At 37.7% G+C, this 20,910-nt stretch overlaps 1 protein-coding gene across 1 annotated transcript; it reads right to left on the reverse strand.

Annotated features, from left to right (window-relative positions):
• Nucleotides 1-4,967: 4,967 nt before the first annotated feature.
• LOC130024809 (olfactory receptor 6C76) lies at nt 4,968-5,909 on the reverse strand. Its single transcript, XM_056115591.1, has one exon. The coding sequence runs from the start codon at nt 5,907-5,909 to the stop codon at nt 4,968-4,970; it is 942 nt and encodes a 313-aa protein (XP_055971566.1).
• Between the last annotated feature and the right edge of the window lie 15,001 nt (nt 5,910-20,910).

Raw genomic sequence — 20,910 nt, forward strand, 5'->3', positions numbered from 1 at the left:
ATACTCAAAATGTTTTGCTTGGGGCCAGAACAACAGTACAGTAGAAAGGTATAGGGTGTTTGCCTTGTGTCCTGCAAGCCAGAAGTGATCCAGAAGTGACCAAGCCCTGAGCACTGGTGGGTATGACCCCCCAAACAAAATAAAATAAAAAAATTTGCTGTCTCTAATCTGTAATTATAATGCAACTATTAAATGTGAAAATACATGTCAAAGAAAATTTGTAGCAAGTGATTTTGTAGAATTATTTCTTTTTATCACAGCATATTTTTTTTTCTTTTTGGGTCACACCCAGTGATGCTCAGGAGTTATTAATGGCTCTGCACTCAGGGATCACCCCTTGCAGTGGTCAGGGGATATATGGGATGCTGGGAATCGAACTTGGGTCGGCCACGTGCAAGGCAATCGCCCTACCCATTGTGCTATTGCCCCAGCCCTATCACAGGATGATTTATTTATATTGAAGAATTAGAAAATATATGGCAGTCATGTTTTTTATTTGCTTAAATTAAGTGGCTTCTAAGACCAGCCATAATTGGTTCTAGACAGAGAAATAGGGCAATTTTTGTTGAGAAAGAAACAAATGCTCTTTGGAACCCAAAGACCTGTGAGATATAGACCCATTTGAGGAGCCTCTGCATCTGAGGCTTAGAGCAAGAATGGATCCTGGAAAGGCAAACATACCTGAGGAAAGGCTCTACCCTGAAGCAAAGACTCTCAAAGAACACAAGAGAACCAACCACAATCTAAAAAACTCCCTCTTAGCAACTACTCTAGCAGACAATAGAGGTGGGAGGGGAGGCAATTTAGAAAATTCTATCTAATCTAAATTGACAGAGCAAAAGACACATTTGTCACCTTCTGCCTGAGATGTGAACTTTCTTTATGGCATATGTACTTGGGAATTCATTGAAGATCTAGCTGAGGTGTGTACTTGATTTTTTCCCCTCTGAGGAAGCCCATGTTCTCTCTTAAACACCTCTCTCTCTCTGTCTGTCTGTCTCTCTCTCTCCATACCACACGTTCCTCATTTCCCAAATAAATTTATTTTTATTTTACTACCTGTCTCCTCTTAAAATTTTTTAAGAACTTCAAAAATGGTGTGAGGGTTGGTGATAGACCTGGAAAGACCTGGTTAAGATTTACAGTTGAATTTGTTATCTAAGAGAACTTCCTCACTTCAGTCCAAGTTCCACAGCTCCCCCCCAAAAAACAGGCAACAGGGATTATTCTCTATTCTCACAAAACAAGTGATTTGATGACTTTGGTGGGGTTGGTGGGACTAAAGATCCCCATAGTGCAGCAGAGCCTGACAAGCTATCCGTGGCATACTCGATATGTCAAAAATAGTAACAATGAATGGCTCATTCTCCTGATCCTGAAGAAGCGCCCAGCATGTCATCAGGCTACACTAGAACTTGACAGGGATGAATGGAGACGTTACTGGGCCCACTCGAGCTAATCAGTGAACAACGGGATGATAGTGATAGTGATAATTTATATATATATATATATATATATATAGTCCTCCCGTTGTTCATCACTTTGCTCAAGCGGGCCCAGTAACATTGTGAGACTTGTTACTGTGTTTGGCATATCGATTATGTCACAGGGAGTTTGCCAGGCTTTGCCGTACGTGCGAGATACTCTCGGTAGCTTGCCGGGCTCTCCGAGAGGGGCAAGGAATCAAACTCGGGTCAGCCATGTTGACTGCATGTAAGGCAAACGCCCTACCCGCTGTGCTATGGTTCCAGCCCTTCTCAGAGAGCCTGGCAAGCTACCAAGAGTATCTCACCCACACGCCAAAGCCTGGCAAACTCCCTGTGGTGTGTTTGATATGCCAAAAACAGTAACAACAAGTCTCACAATTTGTTGTGAGACATTACTGGTGCCTGCTCGAGAAAATCAATGAACAATAGGACAGTGGACAGTGGACAGATATATATATATATATATATATCCATATATATATAAATATCTTGATGAGAATTATATCCAATTTATACAGTTCTTAGAGTATGATGATTTTACCCTTTTCCAATTAACAAAATTTTACATTTTATAATTATTTTATAATAATTTTGTCCTTATGTCTCTTTTAATAGTACTTGTGGGGCTGGAGCGTTAGCACAGCGGGGAGGGCATTTGCTTTGCACGCAGCTGACCTGGGTTCAATTCCCAGCATCCCATATTGTCTCCTGAGCACCACCAGGAGTAATTCCTGAGGACAGAGCCAGGAATAACCCCTGCATGTCGCCAGGTGTGACCCAAAAAGAAAAAAAATATTACTTGTATTTTTTGATATACTAACCTTTAAATTTCAGAACTTGGTATTTTGGACACTATGGCAAATGGGATTTTTTTTAACTTTAGTTTTTAATTCACTGTTTGCATATAGAAACAAGCAAAAGATTGTTGTGTATTGATTTCAATATTCTTCTTTCATCTGTTGGTTTATTATATCTAAGTGTTACTTGTGTTTATGTTTGTTGTGTAGTTTTAAATGTTTTCTAAGTACTATGTCATTATCTCTTGATTTCTTTTATACTAAATGAAAGTTTAAGTTGCTAAACTTTTTTTGAAAGAACTAGCATTGTCTTATGGTTTTATCTTTCTATGACATAAATTATTACTTTTATTTATTTATGTACATTGAACAATCCATGTAGTCCTGTAACAAAACCGATTTAATCATGATTTATCATCCTTCAGTGTATTGTTAAACTTGGGTTTCTAAAATTATGTTAAATTTTGATCTATGGATATCAGGTAGATTGGTCTGTTCTTTCCTTTTAATTCTGTTATTTTTCTTTTGGCAACAGGGTATACTTTTATATATTTTTTAAGACTTGTTTTGTTTTGAGATCACACCTAGAAATGATCACGAGTTATTTCTGTCTCATCTTTCAGGAATTATTCCTGGTAATGCTCAGGGGACTATATGGAATGCTGGAAATTGAGCCCAATCTGGCACATTCAAGGCAAATGTCCACATGCTGTGCTGTCACTATTTACTGACATCTGCAAAGTTCCACATAACATGGGTTCCATGGCACTTCACTCATGCATGAGGCTCGGCCTGAGCATAGGGAAAGCGTCCTGGAGTGGAACTTTGTGACCTTGGACTCTGGGTTCAACAGGACCTGAGATCAGAGATCCTCTGCCTGCTTCCCCCAATCTCCGGCGACCCAGGGGTCCCACCCATAATCAACCTCCTGCTGGCACTAGATAATCTTCTCATCAGCCACCCTTCAGAACTCATGGTTGCTTCTACCAGAAGGGAGCATAAAATGAGGACCCCATAAACATCTCAATGGACTCCGTGCCAGGCTGTTTTCACTCGAGGTGCCCCAGAGGGGGGCAGGTGAGAGCCCTCCCTGCCCCAAGGGATTCAGCCCTGGCAGCCAACCTCCACTACCCAACTGCCGCCATGCTCTAGACCGCTTTCCACACACTCAGGCCAAGCCTCATATATGAGTGAACATATTCCTGGACCACCTGGCCTCGATCATAAAACATTCCCTACCCATTTTTCATAAATACCACACCATATCTGATGGGGTTCAGACAGTAGTCAACAAATATATATAGAGAGAGCTACCTATGGGCTGGAGCAATAGCACAGCGCAGGGCCTTGCACGCAGCCAACATGGCTGACCCGAGTTTGATTCCTCCACCCCTCTCGGAAAGCCCGGCAAGCTACCAAGAGTATCTCACCCCCACGGCAGAACCTGGCAAGCTACCCGTGATGTATTTGATATGCCAAACACAGTAACAACAAAGTCTTCAATGGAGACGTTACTGAGCCCGCTCAAGCAAATCGATGAACAACGGGAGGACAGTGACAGTGACAGTGACAGTGATGGTGTATTTGATAAATCCAAAACAGTAACAATAACAGGTCTCATTCCTCTGACCCTGAACGAACCTCCAGTGTGGCAGCGTTGGGAAAGATGAGTAAGGAGAGGCTGCTAAAATCTCAGGGTTGGGATGAATGCCGACGTTACTGGCACCTGCTCAAATAAATCAATGAACAATGGGATGACAGTGACAGCGATTTATTTACATGTATATATGTGTTGAAGACAATTAAGGACAATCCTCTTGTTCCTTTTCAATCATCAGAAATCTACAGTACATTTTTATTTTAAAAGAATCTTAAATTATAAAATGAATTTTTGGATTAATATTTATAATCTACATAGACATTATTCAATAATTTTCTGTTTCTCATAAGTATCATATTAAAGAAAAGGAATCATTAGAGTAGTAGATGTTTATATTAAAGTATTAGATCATTAAAGTACTGGATATAATATAAACACCACATAATATATAATAAAATTTTGATTATGTATGTAGAAACATCACGTACATTTATGTAATTTTTCATATAAAATACCTATATCATAATTTTGTTTATGTTAAACAGTAATGTTATCACAACGAATATTACTTGAAACACACATTAATATGGAAAATGGAAATGACTGCTTTCCATTATATCTGGGCAAATTCTATAGACCAAGACATAATAACCAATTTTCCTCCCAGGGATCAGATGATGAAACTGACAGATGAATTGAAAAGAATTAATTGGAGGGTGCACAGGAAAAGAACATGCTCATGTGGTAGCCTTGGGGTTTAAGCTCAAGACCTCAAAATTGAACCTGTGACTCTAAGTCACTAAGTATTTCTGTGGGTTCTTTGCACCAGTAATTCCACAAGCAAGCATCAGGGTGGCAACACCAAGACCAAACTCACTGGAACATGATCAGCAGGCAAGTGACATAAACCATTGAGATATCTTTTGAGCTCTCCCAGAGATGTGTGCTTAAATCTATTTTAAGGTAAACTCAACATGTAAAATCACTGCTCCAAATAATAAGTGTACTGATGAGAAGATATTTTATCATTTTTAAAAATGATTCTACAATCTAAAATATGTGTGTTTCCTCTACAGATTACAGTCAGATCAATGTTTTTGAGGAAAGTAACTTTTGCACAACATCCCTAAAGGCTTGTTTCACCTGCTGATTCCTTAGTGTATAGATAAAGGGATTTAGCATGGGGGCAACAGAGGTATTGAGCATAGCTACTCCCTTTCTCAAAGCAACTCCGTCTTTTGCTGATGTTTTGACATACATAAAGATGCAACTTCCATAGGAGATGGAGACCACAATCATATGGGAGGAGCAGGTTGAGAAGGCCTTTTTTCTTTGTTGAGCTGACGGGATTCTCAGAATTGTTCTGAGGATGTAAGAGTACGAGAGAATTACTAACGTCAAAGTAGTCAAAAGAGTTACTACAGCTAATATGAAGCTCATGAATTCTAAAGTACTTGTGTCTGTGCAAGAAATTTGCAGCAAAGGAGCAGAATCACAGGTAAAGTGGTCAACAATATTAGAATCACAGAAATCCAGGTCTAAACCCATGATCAGAGGTGGAAAAATCACCAAAAATCCAGCCAGCCAAGAAGAGATTACCAATTGGTGGCAGATCTTGTTACTCATGATGGTTGTATAGTGTAGAGGTTTGCATATTGCCACATAACGATCGTAGGACATAGAGGCCAGAAGAAAAAACTCTGTTGCACCCAGAAGGATAAAGAAAAATAACTGAGCTACACAAGCATTGTAGGATATAGATTTGTCTCCAGTTACAATACTCATCATAAATCTAGGATTGCAAACAGATGTAAAGGAAATTTCTAATAAAGAGAAATTCCTAAGGAAAAAATACATAGGTGTCTTCAGATGAGAATCTAACAGGGTAAGAATAATAATAGTGAGATTTCCAGAAACACTCAGTGCATAAGTAATAAATAAAAAGAAGAAAATCAGAAGCTGTAGTTTCGAGTTATCAGTCAAGCCAAGGAGGATGAAATCTGTTACTGATGTTCTATTTTTCATCCTGGTGGTTGAATTTTCACATAGTGTACTGGTATATTCAAAAGAGAGAACAATATAAAACAAGTATAAACATGTGCATCTGAATTTTCAAGTAATGATAGTTTTTTTAAAAAGCATCTAAATCCTAAATTAGTCTTTTCCTATGTAGAAACCTTATTTTCCCAATCATATATATTTTACAGGTCAATCTTTGGTTAAATAAAAGTCTTATTATCCTGAATAGTTTATAACATTTCTTACTAGAGTCTGTTGCATTGATCTCTTACAGTTATTGAGTAGGAAAACTATTGATTGATAATGGTTTTTGGTTTCAGTATTTGCTAAAAAATACAGGACACTATGAGTTTGTAAATGTATATTTTCTAGGCATCAATAATCCTACTCATTATAAAAATTAATAATTGCAACAACCCTAATATTGTCTAAAGAAATTTCTAAAATGTTATTTTTGATAAAATTAATAGTACTGATAAACTTAGTGAATAGTAAATAGTGACAATGGGAGAAGCAACTTATACTGAATAATAAATAGAAGTTGAAGCAAAGAAAAATGACTGGGAATACTTACGTTTCAAGTAATAGGAGGTAAATGTTGAATGAAAATTATGTGTTTAATCATCTAGTATCAAAAGATGATTAGGAGATAAATGCTAAAGAGAGAAAATACTGCTTTATTTCCTCATAAATATTTTGGTTATTTTTTTTATCTCAATAGCCTAATGTAATTGTTTCCCTATATTTTTCTTTACTATTCTCTGGAATGTAAAACATTCCATATGACATTTCAACATAAATTTTAGATAAAATTGTTACTGTTTCAGAACATAAATAATGTCAAATTATTTTTTAGAAATAATATTTTTCAGATCTTCTGATGTCAGCGAAACATTCTTAATAATTTACCTTAGCAACAAAGAATCTCCTGAATCTTTTATTTGCTTTGTTACAGAGATAGAGGTTTGTTTGAGAAATAATCTTTGAGATAAACTACTTTATAATGACTTTTGGGAAATAAGTAATAGGACACTGATCAATCATGTTCAGGAACAACCTAGTAAGTACACTTTAATTGGCTATTTGCAGGACCTATAACCTACTGGGAATAGTTTGAAAGTTTACATTAAGTAGGTAGCTGAATATGTGTTCCAAAAACTCAAATAACAACTTTAATTTCACATATTATTTTCAAGATATTTTAGTAATTATATATTTTAATAATGTCATTTTTAATAACAATTAAACATTTAATTGTCTAGTATTGTTGGATAACATTGGTTTGTCCTTGCTCCTCCCGCAGGGAGCTTAGGTTTATTGAGCTACTTCCACAACAGTGCCCCTGAGGCACACCCAGTTCCATCAAGCAATAACAATCCTATATTGCCTTTCTCTTTTCTTTTTATCATCTGCATGGTTTATTTAGCGATGTCTTTTTGTATAGACACAGGAAGAGAGTTCATGCTATGCTTTGTAACATGGAAGTTAATTGACTCAAAAATAATATTTACTCCTGGGCATCCATATTTACTTGACTTACACCTCTGTTGCCCTTATTTCCTGGCACCCAAAAAGCAGGGTCCTAAGAGGGACTGGATGGACCCAGGGCAAGCTGCAAGGTACCCTAGTATCGAAAAGAGACAATCTAAGTGCCATAAGTGTAGTAAGTTAAGAGCATGGTCATGAACAAACTCTGCCAATGAACCAAAAAGAAGTAGCTGAATAAATACCCTGCTGGGGTTAAGAAACACTAACCTGGCCTAAGGACTGTGGTCTGGAATATATAGAAAGATGTCCCCAGGAAGAGCCAAATATTAAGCTTAATATATCTCTTACTGTGTTCATACAAAATGACTAGAAATATCATAAGGAGGAAATTTACTATGATTGTTTAAATGGATGAGTATATATGGATGGATACATATGGATGGATGGAGCTGGAGTGATAGCACAGCGGTAGGGCATTTGCCTTGCGCGCAGCAAGCCCAGCCGAGCCAGGCAGAGCCAGATTTGATTACTCCACCCCTCTCGGAGAGCCTGGCAAGCTACTGAGAGTATCTCGCCTGCACAGCAAAGCCTGGCAAAGCCTGGCAAGCTACCCGTGACATATTCAATATGCCGAGCACAGTAACAACAAGTCCCATGATGGAAACGTTACTGGGCCTACTCAAGAAAATCGATAAATAACGGGAGGATAGTGACCGTTTAAATGGATTACTAGCTGGGGAAAAGAGAAAGCAAGACACCCTGGATGGAATCCAGCCCTTGAATGGATATTCTAGTAATCTAGAGTGCCGAACACCCAGATGAGATTTTGTCCTTGAGTTAATCTCCTGAGGTAATGTCTTTGCCTGTTTGTTATTACAAAAATGTTCAACCCCAGCTTTGTGTATCACAACTGACATGATTTCTGTGTAACTATGCTATAAGGCTAAGAGGGGACTAGACTTTGAAGACTGGAGGAGAAGAATGGAGACTTTAGAGACCTCGGGACTTTGAGGACTAGATGTTGAGGACTAGGAAAAGGCACGACTATAGGCCAGAACAATAGCACAGTGGATAGGGCCTTTATCTTGCACGTGGCTGACCTGGGTTCGATCCCCAGCATCCCATATGGTTCCCCCAAGCTCCGCCAGGGGTAATGCTTGAGTGCAGAGCCAGGAATAAACCCTGAGTATCACTGAGTGTCACCCCCCCCCCAAAAAAAAAAGAAAAAAAAGACACGACTAGAGGATGAGATCTGAGACTTTGGGACTTTGAGGTCGGTTGGAACTAGAAGGAGGACTCTAGATGATGACAATGATTGGAAGTAGGGGACCATGATACTATGATGAGACGAGGAAGGATATAATGAAGGAGAGGACTTTGAGGTCTACAAGGAGACTAGGATGATGAAACTATGATGACCGAGAGGATGATTGCGCCTTAAGGGGAGAGATCAGACTACAATGGGGAAGAGAGAGAAATAAACTGACTACCAACCAGCCTGTGATCCAGCTCTCCTGTTTCTCTATTCCTCCAGTCCTTCATCCATCATGGGCCGGCCTAGAGAGGCGGCTCTTGGCCACTAAACGCTCATGTCCTGTGTGCTCATGCCTTTCTCCTGATACTCACTGTATACCAAATCTATTCTTTGCTTATTGCCAAATAAAATACAGTTCATTTTGTAGTAACTGGGGCTGGAGTGATAGCACAGTGGGTAGGGCATTTGCTTTACATGTGACTGACCTGGGTGTGATTCCCAGCATCCCATATGGTCCCCCGAGCATGGCCAGGAGTAATTCCTGAGTGCATGAGCCAGGAGTAACCGTTGTGTATCGCCGGGTCTGACCCAAAAGCAAAAAAAAAAAGTCTCAAACATTTTGTAGTAGGCAACTAAGAGCACTATAAAATATATAATGCATTGGGGTTGGAGCAATAGCACAACATGTAGGTTGTTTGTCTTGTACGAGGCCAATCAGGGTTCAATTACCAGCATTCCATATGGTTCTCCAAGCACCATCTGGAGTAATTCCTGAGTGCATGCGCCAGGAGTAACCTCTGTGCATTGTTGGGTGTGATTCAAAAAGCAACATATTTAAAATATACATATATACTTGTTTTACTAAATCACTGTGAGATATGTGTTTACAAGAATATTTATGATCAGGTTTCAATCATACAATGTTCCAACACCCATCCCTCCAGTGTGTATTTTCTACCACCAAAGTATTCCTTTTCCCTCCTTCCACTACCAGGCCCCTCCCCCCATCCTGTCTCTATAGAAGGATAGAAGGCACTTTCCTTCCTTTCCTTCTCTCTCTCTCTCTCTCTCTCTCTCTCTCTCTCTCTCTCTCTCATTTTGGGAATTATGGTCTGCAGTATAGATACTGAGAGGTTATCACATTTTCTTCTTTACCTACTTTCCACACACAGTTCTTTTCCAGGGTGATCATTTCCAGCTGTGTCCTTAACAGCCCTTCTCTATCCTAACTGCCTTTCCACCAAGCACTTGAAATAGGCTTCAAACATGAACCAATCCTCCCAGCCTTGCTTTTGTTGACTTTGAGTGTTTATCTCATTTTTTTTAACATTCCACAAATGAGTGCAGTCATTCTAAGTTTATCTTTCTTTTTATGGCTCATTTTACTCAGCATGACTCTCCAAGTCTATCCATTTATAGGCATCATTCATGACCTCATTTTTCCTAATTGCTGTGTAGTATTCCATTGTGTAAATGTACCATAGTTTCTTTATCCAGTTGTCTGCTCTCTGGTACTCATTGTTTCCAGATTCTGACTACTGTGAATAGTGTTGCAGTGAACATAGAAGTGCAGATTTTGTTTCTGCTGTGTGCTTTTGGACTCCTGGAGTATATTTCCAGAGTGGTATTGCTGAGTTATTAGGAAGCTCAATTTCTAGCCTTTTGAGGAATATTGATATTGTTTTCCAGAAAGACTGAACCAGTCAGTATTTCCCAAAATGAAGGAGAGTCCCTTTCTGCCCACATTCACTCCAGTACTGGTTGCTCTTGTTCTTTTTGAAGTGCACCAGTCTCTACGTTATGAGATGATATATCATTGTTTGTTTATTTGCATTCCCCTAATGATTAGCCAATCCAAGTAATTTTTCTTATGTTTTTTTGCCATTTGTATTTCTTCTATAAGGAAGTCTAAATTTTTTTAAAACTAGTTTTGCATATATGTTTGTTTTGGGACCGCACCTGGTTCTGCTTAGTGATTTCTCAAACTTGGCCCTCAGACATCCTTCCTGGTAGTGCTCAGGGGACAATACCTAATGTCAGGTATCAAATCAAAATACGGGTTATGCTTTGTGGGGAAGAGTAAACTAGGGATAAACTCCTTGACTTTAGGTGTTTGGGTCAAGGACAATTTTATTCATATGTAATACTGATTTGAAGCCCCCTCAGGACTGACAGCCAAAGAGAAGCTAATCTGCCAAAAACTTTAGGTATACAGGTTTTTGTGGCTGAAAACTACAGATCTTCTCCTAGTGCGGATGGGTGACCTCCTCTCTGTACTTCCGGATGACATGGAAGCCACACCCAGTTAAATATTTAACTGCCAGTTAACTGCCCAGTTAAATATTCTGGCGCAACATCTCCAAACTCAACATCGACATCCTAGTAGTAGCATACCAAAATGGATGAGATGTAATGCAGAAGCCAACCAATCTTGACTAATAAAAGCATTAACATAGAAGACTTAACTTCCAACAACAGTTTAGTAAACACTCAGGCTAGGATTTTGTGTCCCCCTGGTGAGACACAACACTTTTCACAAGTTTTCTTCTATGGAAACATTTTTTGATCATGCAGTTTGTCATTTAACAGTAAAAATCAATATAAAATAAGTTATTATGGGCCTGCTATAGGAGCAGGCTTGAGAGGTGGTTGGAAAAATGTAGACAATGGTGGAGAAAAATTACAATGGTGGTGATATTGGAATCGGAATGACTGTAACAACTCATCATGAAAATTTTTTACAAGATGGTGTTTAAACAAAGTAAGGAAAAAAGATCTTAAAGATTAAAAAATAAAAATAAATAAATAAAAATAAAAGTTTAATCCTATATATATTTTATTTTGTTCATTTTCTTTTCAATATTGTTGTTAGTATATGTAGTATGTTGACAGATATGAAATATCTAAGCACTGTTTCTACATTTTGCAAAGATCTTGATTTTATAAGCATGACTTATAACAAACCAGAATATTTTTAGAAAATTCTTATATATTCAACCAAAAATTATAATAAGTTGTAATAAATTCCAGCATTTACTGGTGAGATATGTAGTTACAAAGTTATATATTTTAACAGATATTAATCATATTTTAAAAATTATTTGCAGGGAACTTAGCTGTTGGTATAGTATACTGCGGCCAGTTTTAGTCATGCTTGTGAATGGTGGTGCTCAGGCATGTCAGGGCACATCAAATAATGTCAGGAGCTAGAAATTTTCAGAGATAGAACTCAGGGTATGACACATCTAGGCATGTGCTAAGAACCAATAGCTTGAGGTATCTCCATAATACCCAAAATAAAATACTTTTAAACAATAAATTCACCATGATATAGTACAGAGATATTTGTAATCTAGATTAAGAGATAAATTACCTGTATATAATTAAGAAACTGTCAATCTGTTTATCTGATAATATGCTTCCTTATACCCAAAAAATAAATATAAATGTTATGTAATTTCCCTTTCCAATGATCCCACTCTGGTTTTGGATGGACTCACCAGCAAAAACTGTATACATAGACTTTTCTTAAAGATAACAAAAGCTAGTGATATGAATTTGATTATGGGAACCTTATTTTTAGTACAAAAATGAAAATTATATAGCTTAATTCGGTGTTGACTACATTCTCCCACTACAGAGTGATGCTATAATTCAGAGCACCTTTGTTATTCTAAAATTGAGAGAGTTTGATCTGCTGGTATGCATCTAGATTTTGTTATTTTATTTTTTATGGAAACATAAGAAAGTTAAGAAATATACTTTGCCTCAAGGTAATATTTTAATGTCTTTGAAATGTTTAAAATATCTTTAAATATGGACAAATTGGATATTAAAAAATCAAGATTCTCAGTATCATTAATAAGATGCAAGCTTAACTATAATTTTATTCTCAGGATGATATAATCTAGAAGCTTTTATCACAGAGTAAGGAAGCAACGCTTCTGGATCTTGTCAAATTCTAGTTAAACATAGGTTTGACCAGTGACTGACTACTGTGTATTTCGAATTCTCACTCTTTGAATAAAGTTATTTCTAAGACAACTTTTATTTCACCACTATTCATATGCCAGTGTGTATTTCCAATATCATTACTCTATGGATCAAAACAAGTTATAGATAGATAATGTGGCAATCAGTATATTGGTTTGCTGGATCATAGAGTAGTTTTAGTTAAATTTCCTATTTATTTTCAATTAGGTATTATGATTTTCAAGAGCACTGTTGATATTTATTTATGCTAACAATGCTGTTGTACTGCTGTTGTCCTTCACCGTCCTCAAACCTCCTCTCACACCCACTCCCAGTCCCTTTGGTAAACTCAATTCTCTGTTCTGCCAGCAATACCTGTTTGTTTCCATTCAGCATGTCCATTTCAATGCTTGGTTTATTTATACTCTACATATGAGAAGAACCTAAATATTTTTCTTTCTCCTTCTGACTCACTTCTTTAGCCATGAAATTTATTTTCATGTACCCACACAACACACAAACGGGATACATATGTGTGTGTGTGTATGTGTATTCTTTTTCACTCATCTTCCACTGAACACATGTTATTTCAGACTATGGCTATTATAAATAGCACTGCAAAGATAGCACTGCATAGGTGTTCATATATCATTATGAGTAAATGGGTAAATTTTTTATATTCTTGAGAGAGAGATGCCAAAGAGTGGAATAACTGGGGCTGGAGCAATAGCACAGCGGGAATGACGTTTGCCTTCTATGGGCCAACCTGAGTTCAATCTCTGGCATCCCATATGGTCCCCCAAGCACTTCCAGGAGTAATTCCTGAATGCAAAGCCAGGGAGCAACCCCTGTGAATCACTGGGTATGACTCAAAAAAAGCAAAAAAAAAGGAGTGGAATAACTGGGTCATAGTTAAGTACAATTTTTAAAAATTTTTTGGATCCTGTGCTTTTGTCTATAGAATCTGAACAAATTTACAGTTCATCAACAGTGGATGAGGATTCCTTTTTAACTAAAATCCCACACATACTGGTCATTTCCAGTCTTTTCAATAAATGTCATCCTCACTGGTATTAAGTAATATCTCCTTGACATTTTGATCCCTTTCTATGATAATCAGTGATGTTAAACATTGTTTTACATGTTAATGCGTGTGTATATCTGCTTTCTCCAACAATGTGTCTGTTCAGAATGTCTCCTCACATTTTATGTTCTTAATTTTTGGTCATTGAGTTTTCTTAGATGCACAATATGAAAAAAAAATCCCATTCAGTTATCTTTGACTTCTAGTTGTAGGTTTTTATTACCTTTTTATTTTTATAAAATTGTTAACAATAATTTATTGCATTCAATATTATAACAGCAATTCCACCATCATTATATCTTCCCACAACCATTATTTCAGATTTTACTACCACCACACAAAGGAAGAAACTAAATTATTTATTTCTTAATTATTTTTATAAATAATCTACTAAAATTGACCAAAAATTTTCCTTAGAGGAAAGTGGCTGAAGACTGTTGTTTCTTACCCTGGATATATTAAGCTCTTGTATGCAAGATTACTAACATGTTATTACAGGTTGATCCTTGTTGCTAATATGTTTCTCATCAAGATTAGATGCCTTCTACTTTAGAAATGTGGTGTGCTCCACAAATGAGTGCAGTCTTTCTATGTCTGTCACTCACTTTCTGACTCATTTCACTTAGCATGATACTCTCTATGTCTATCCACTTATAAGCAAATTTCATGACTTTGCCTCTTCTAACAGCTGTATAGTATTCCATTGTGTAGCTGTACCACAGTTTCTTTAACCAGTCATCTGTTCTAGCGCATTTGGATTGTTTCAGTGTCTGTATTGCAAACTATAAAGCCCCAAAGTAGAGAGACAGTATGGGGAATAATATCTGCCATGGAGGCATGGGGAGGGGGATGAAGGGGGGCATAGTGGGGAGATTTGTGTTGGGGTATGTGCACTGATGGAGGGATGACTGTTTGATCATTGTGTGATTGTAACCCAAACATGAAAGCTTGTAACTTTCTCACGGTGATTCAATAAAATTAAAAAGAAAAGAAAAGAAATGTGGTGTGTTATTCATGGTACATCAGTGGCTTAGAGAATTCTAAAATTTTATTTTATTTTTTATTTTTTTTATTAGTGAAACACCATGAGGTACAGTTATAGGCTTACAAATTTTGTGCTTGGGTTTCAGTTATACAATCATCAAGTGCCCATCCCTCCACCAGTGCCCGTCATCCATCACCACGGGTGCCAGCATCCCCCACACCCCCTATCCCCCCCTTCCCATCCTGCCTCTGTGGCAGGGTATTCCCCCTTGTTCTCTCTCTCTTCTTTTGGGTACTGTGTTTTGCAAAAGAGGCATTGAGTGGCAATCATGTTTGGTCTATAGATTACTTTTAACATGCTTCTCCCACCCTGGGAGGGTCCTCACAACACCCTTCATTTGGTGCTCTCTTCTCTATCCGAGCTTCCTTTTCACCTAGAACGTGTGGCTGGCCTTCCATTCATGGAGCAAAATTCCTGGTACTAATCTCAGCCATTCCTGGGTGTTAGTCTCCCGTTTTATTGCTTTATGTTCCCCAGATGAATGCAATCTTTCTGTGTCTATCCCGCTCTTTCTGACTCATTTCGCTTAACATGATACTTTCCATGTAGTACCACTTGTATGTAAATTTCATAACTTCATCTTTTCTAACAGCTACATAGTACTCCATTGTGTAAATGTACCAAAGTTTCTTTAACCAGTCATCTGTTCTTGGGCAATCAGGTTTTTTCCAGATTCTGGCTATTGTAAAGAGTGCTGCAATGAACAAACAATTGCAGATGCCACTTTGACTATACCTTTTTGCCTCTCTGGGATATATTCCCAGGAGTGCTATAGCTGGGTCAAATGGCAGATCAAATTCTAATTTTTTGAGAGTCGTCCATACTGTTTTCCAAAAGGGTTGGACCAGCTGACATTCCCACCAGCAGTGAAGGAGGGTCCCTTTCTCGCCACATCCGTGCCAGCATTGGTTGCTTTTGTTCTTGTGGATGTGGGCCAGTCTCTGTGGTGTGAAATGATATCTCATTGTGGTTTTGATCTGTATCTCTCTGATGATTAGTGATGTAGAGCATTTTCTCATATGCCTTTTTGCCATTCGAATTTCTTCTTTGAGAAAGTTTCTGTTCATTTCCTCACCCCATTTTTTGATGGGGTTGGGTGATTTCTTCTTGTGTAGTTTAACCAGTACCTTGTATATCCTTGATATCAACCCCTTGTCGGATGTGTACTTTGTGAATATCCTTTCCCATTCTGTAGGCTGTCTTTGTATTTTGGTCACTGTTTCTTTTGAGGTGCAGAAGCTTCTTAGTTTAAGATAGTCCCATTTCTCTATCTCTGTTTTCACTTGCTCGGCCAGTGGCGTGACATCTTTGAAGATACCATTAGCTTCAATATCATGGAGAGTTTTGCCGACTTTGTCTTCAATAAACATTATGGATTCTGGTCTGATGTTGAGGTCATAAATCCATTTTGATCTTACTTTTGTGCATGGTGTTAGGCAGAGATCTGAGCCCACTTTTTTGCATGTAGCTGTCCAATTTTGCCAGCACAGTTTATTGAAGAGGTTTTCCCTGCTCCATTTCACTTTTCTTGCCCCCTTCTCAAAGATTAGATGATTATATGTTTGGGAGGAAATGTCAGTATATTCAACTCTGTTCCATTGGTCTGTAGCTCTGCTTTTGTTCCAGTACCATGCTGTTTTAATTATTACTGCCTTGTAGCAGAGTTTGAAGTTCGGGAGGTTGATTCCTCCCATTTTCTTTTTCCCAAGAATTGCTTTAGCTATTCGTGGGGGCTTATTGTTCCATATAAATTTCAGGAGTGTTTGCTCCATTTCTTTGAAGAATGTCATGGGTATCCTTATAGGGATTGCATTGAATTTGTACAGTTCTTTGGGAACTATTGCCATTTTGATGATGTTGATTCTCCCCATCCATGATCAGGGGATATTTTTCCATTTCCTCATGTCCTCTTTTATTTCCTGAAGTAGCGTTTTGTAGTTTTCTTTGTACAGGCCCTTTACTTCCTTAGTTAAGCTGATTCCTAGATACTTGATTTTCTGGGGCACAATTGTGAATGGGATTGTTTTCTTGATGTCACTTTCTTCTCTTTCACTATTTGCGTATAGGAATGCCATGGATTTTTGGGTATTGATTTTATAGCCTGCCACTTTACTATACAAGCCTATTGTTTCTAGGAGTTTCTTGGTAGAGGTTTTTGGGTTCTCTAAGTATAGTATCATGTCATCTGCGAATAGTGAGAGCTTAATTTCTTCTTTCCCTCTCTGGATGCCCTTAATATCTTTTTCTTTCCTAATCGCTATTGCAAGTACTTCCAGTACTATATTGAACAGTAGTGGAGAGAGTGGGCATCCTTGTCTCGTCCCTGACCTTAGGGGGAAGGGTCTCAGTTTTTCCCCATTGAGGATGATGTTTGCTGTAGGTTTGTGGTAGATGGCTTTAACTATATTGAGGAAAGTCCCCTCTATCCCCATTTTGGCAAGGGTTTTCATCATGAATGGGTGCTGGATCTTGTCAAAAGCTTTCTCTGTGTCTATTGATATGATCATATGATTTTTATCTTTTCTTTTGTTGATATGATGGATTATGTTGATTGATTTCCGAATGTTGAACCATCCTTGCATCCCTGGGATGAATCCCACTTGGTCATGATGTATGATCTTTTTGATGAGTTGTTGTATTCTATTGGCTAGTATTTTGTTGAGAATCTTCGCATCGTGTTCATCAGGGATATTGGCCTGTAGTTTTCTTTTCTTGCGGTGTCTTTGTTTCCTTTTGGTATTAGAGAGATATGGGTTTCATAGAAGCTGTTTGGGAGAGTTTCAATTTCCTGGAAAAGCTTGAGAAGAATTGGCAATAGGTCCTCATTAAATGTTTGGAAAAATTCGCTAGTAAATCCGTCTGGGCATGGGCTTTTGTTTTTGGGAAGACTTTTGATTACAGTTTCAATTTCCTTGATGTGAATAGGTCTATTCAGGTACTCTATATCTTCTTGATTCAGCTTTGGGAGATGGTAGGAATCCAGGAGTTTATCCATTTCTTCCAGGTTCTCGTGTTTCGTGGCATACAGACTTTCAAAGTAGTCTCTGATGATCTCTTGAATTTCTTTAGTTTCTGTTGTGATATCCCCATTCTTATTTCTGATTCGATTTATTAGGGTTCTCTCTCTCTGTTTCTTTGTGAGTGTTGCTAGTGGTTTATCTATCTTATTTATTTTCTCGAAGAACCAGCTCTTGGTTTCATTGATCTTTCGGATTGTTTCTTTGTTTTCCATGTCGTTGATTTCTGCTCTAAGTTTTATGATCTCTTTCCTTCTGCCTGATTTAGGCTCTTTCTGTTGATCCTTTTCTAAGGTCTTGAGCTGTGAGGTCAAATTGTTTATGTGTATCGTTTCTATTGACTTAAGATATGCTTGCAGAGCTATAAATTTTCCCCTTAATACAGCTTTCGCTGCATCCCATAAGTTCTGGTAGTTTGTTTCTTCATTCTCATTTATTTCCAGGTATCTTTGATTTCATCCTTGACTTCGTTCCTGACCCACTCATTGTTCAACATCGAGTTGTTTAATTTCCAGGTGTTTGATTTGGTTCTTCGTGTCTTTGTGTGATTCACTTCTATCCTCAGTGCATCATGGTCTGAAAAGATGGCTGATACTATTTCTATCTTCTTGATTCTGTTGAGGTATGTTTTGTGTCCTAGCACATGGTCTATTTTGGAAAATGTTCCGTGCGCGCTGGAGAAGAATGTGTATTCTTTCTTTTTCGGGTGTAAAACCCTGTATAAGTCCATAAGCCCTTTCTCTTCTATTACTTCTTTCAAAGCCAATAATTCCTTGCTGGGTTTTGTTCTTTTTGATCTATCCAGAGTTGATAAGGCAATGTTGAAGTCTCCAAGTACTATTGTGTTGGTAGTGATGTCCTCCTTAAAATCTGTTAGCAGTTGTTTTAAATATTTAGCTGTTCCCTCATTAGGTGCGTATACATTTAAGAGTGTGATTTCTTCCTGTTGTACGTATCCCTTGATGAAGAGAAAATAGCCTTCACTGTTCCTTCTAATCTTTTTCAAGGTGAAATTAATGTTGTCGGATACTAGTATGGCCACCCTAGCTTTTTGAGGGAGTTCTGTGCTTGCAGGATTGTTTTCCATCCTTTGACTTTGAGTCGTGTTTGCTCTGGCTGTTGAGGTGAGTTTCTTGTAGGCAGCAGAATGTTGGGTTCTGTCTCTGTATCCATTTTGCCACTCTGTGTCTCTTAACTGGTGAATTTAGACCGTTGACATTGAGAGAGAGAATGGTTATGGGGTTTTAATGGCGTTGATATATACCATATCCTATATACGATATATCATATCATACATATGGTATATATCCTATATACCATATATCATATCATATATACCATAAATGTGAGACCGTCAAAGATATGTCATTTCTTAGATGTATTTCACTTGGCATAAAACCTTGCAGTTCCATCCAAGTTACAATTACCTGAAAGATTTGATATTTTCTTATTCTTGCACAGCATTTTATTTATGCCACAATGTCTTTGTCAATTTATCTGTCATTGAAGATTTGGGATGTGTCCACCTATATCCATTGCAGCTATTGCACTAAAGGCTGCAATGGATATAGATGTGCATATGTATGTTTGAAATCATAAGTCTGTTTTGAGAGGTCGATGCCCAGAAGTAGAATCATTTGGTCATATGGAAGCTCTGTTCATACCTTTTTGAAATGTATTCATACTGTTTTCCTCAGAAGCTTAACAGAACTCATTCACGCCCAAAAGTGGATAAGGATTGCTTTTTAAACAAAATCCCCTATTAATGTTTTCTGTCTTGAAATGTATTTATTTCTCACTGGTGTAATATTAATTATATCAACTCATAATTCCTTAAGAATATGATAATGAACTTTGCAGTACTGAAATGAAGATAGACTCAAATCAAATAATAGAATTATGAATGATAGATGAATCATTAGATTTATGAACAATTAGTCTATGAACAGAGAACCTGGTGCATGAATTAGAACAAGAATGACTGCATAGCCACAATAGAGAAAAAAATGAAACTAGGTCCATATCTCACACTTTACACAAAAGCTAACTAAAGGCAGATTAAAGATTTCACTATTAGGATAAGATTCATAAAATACATTGAGGGAACATAGGAAAAACTCTCAAGAATACTAACATCAGTGATATTTTCAATGAATTGTCTCTTTGCAAAGAATATAAAACAAATGGGATTAGATAAAATTATGATCTTTTCATATGAAAAAATAAACTCAGCTAAAAAAAATTTTGAACATTGAATTGAATGGGAGTAATTATTTGCGCACCATATCTCTAACAAAGGGGTAACATCCAAGATACATAAAGCACTTATAAAATCTACAAGAAATAAATGTTCCATCAAAAAATGAAAAGAGAAAGTGAAGAGATATTTTCTCCGAGTAGACAAATCCATGATCAACAGGCATATAAAAATGTTCTGTATTATGTACTATCAAGGAAATAAAATCAAATTGAAAATTACTTTATTACTTGACACTCATGAAAATGATCTATTAAAAAAATAGCAACAAACAACATCTAGACATAACCAGTGCTGGATGTGATGTGTTGAAAAATGTTCGATCCTCTGCTAGCACTGATTGTGTACTGCCTGGATAGTGCTACCCTGTTGAGTAATCCTCCAGGGATTCTCCTCTAGGCAAGAGAGCTTCAGAGAAACTGCTCCGGAAATGAGGAGGACAGAACACAAAGGGGTGCCACCCGTCTGCCCATAATTTGTAATTGAGTCATTTGCCCATCCATAGTTCCAAGCAGCAGGGTTGTCCTTTTTCCTTCACCGAGAACTTATGTTAATTGATTTAGACCCTAAATCAGTCTTCCAGTCATCCAGGGGTTTGACCAATATCAGAGGGGCACCCCCAATTCTCTGTGCTTATGTTTAACTTCTCTTTCATGTTTTGCTTCCCCTAGCTGTTAATTATATAATTTCCCATTTTATCCCTGACCTCCGGGCTGGAGCGATAGCATAGCGGGTAGGGCATCTGCCTTACAAGCGGCCAACATGGCCGACCCGAGTTCGATTCCTCCGCCCCTCTCGGAGAGCCCGGCAAGCTGCCGAGAGTATTCGATATGCCAGACACAGTAACAACAAAGTCTCCAATGGAGACGTTACTGGGCCTGCTCGAGCA

This window comes from Sorex fumeus, unplaced genomic scaffold (assembly GCF_029834395.1).
Source record: "Sorex fumeus unplaced genomic scaffold, SorFum_2.1 ptg000029l, whole genome shotgun sequence".
Taxonomy (NCBI): domain Eukaryota; kingdom Metazoa; phylum Chordata; class Mammalia; order Eulipotyphla; family Soricidae; genus Sorex; species Sorex fumeus.

Excerpts from the sequence above, each read along its gene's own strand:
- LOC130024809 (XM_056115591.1), bottom strand. The coding sequence starts at position 5,909 with ATGAAAAATAGAACATCAGTAACAGATTTCATCCTCCTTGGCTTGACT.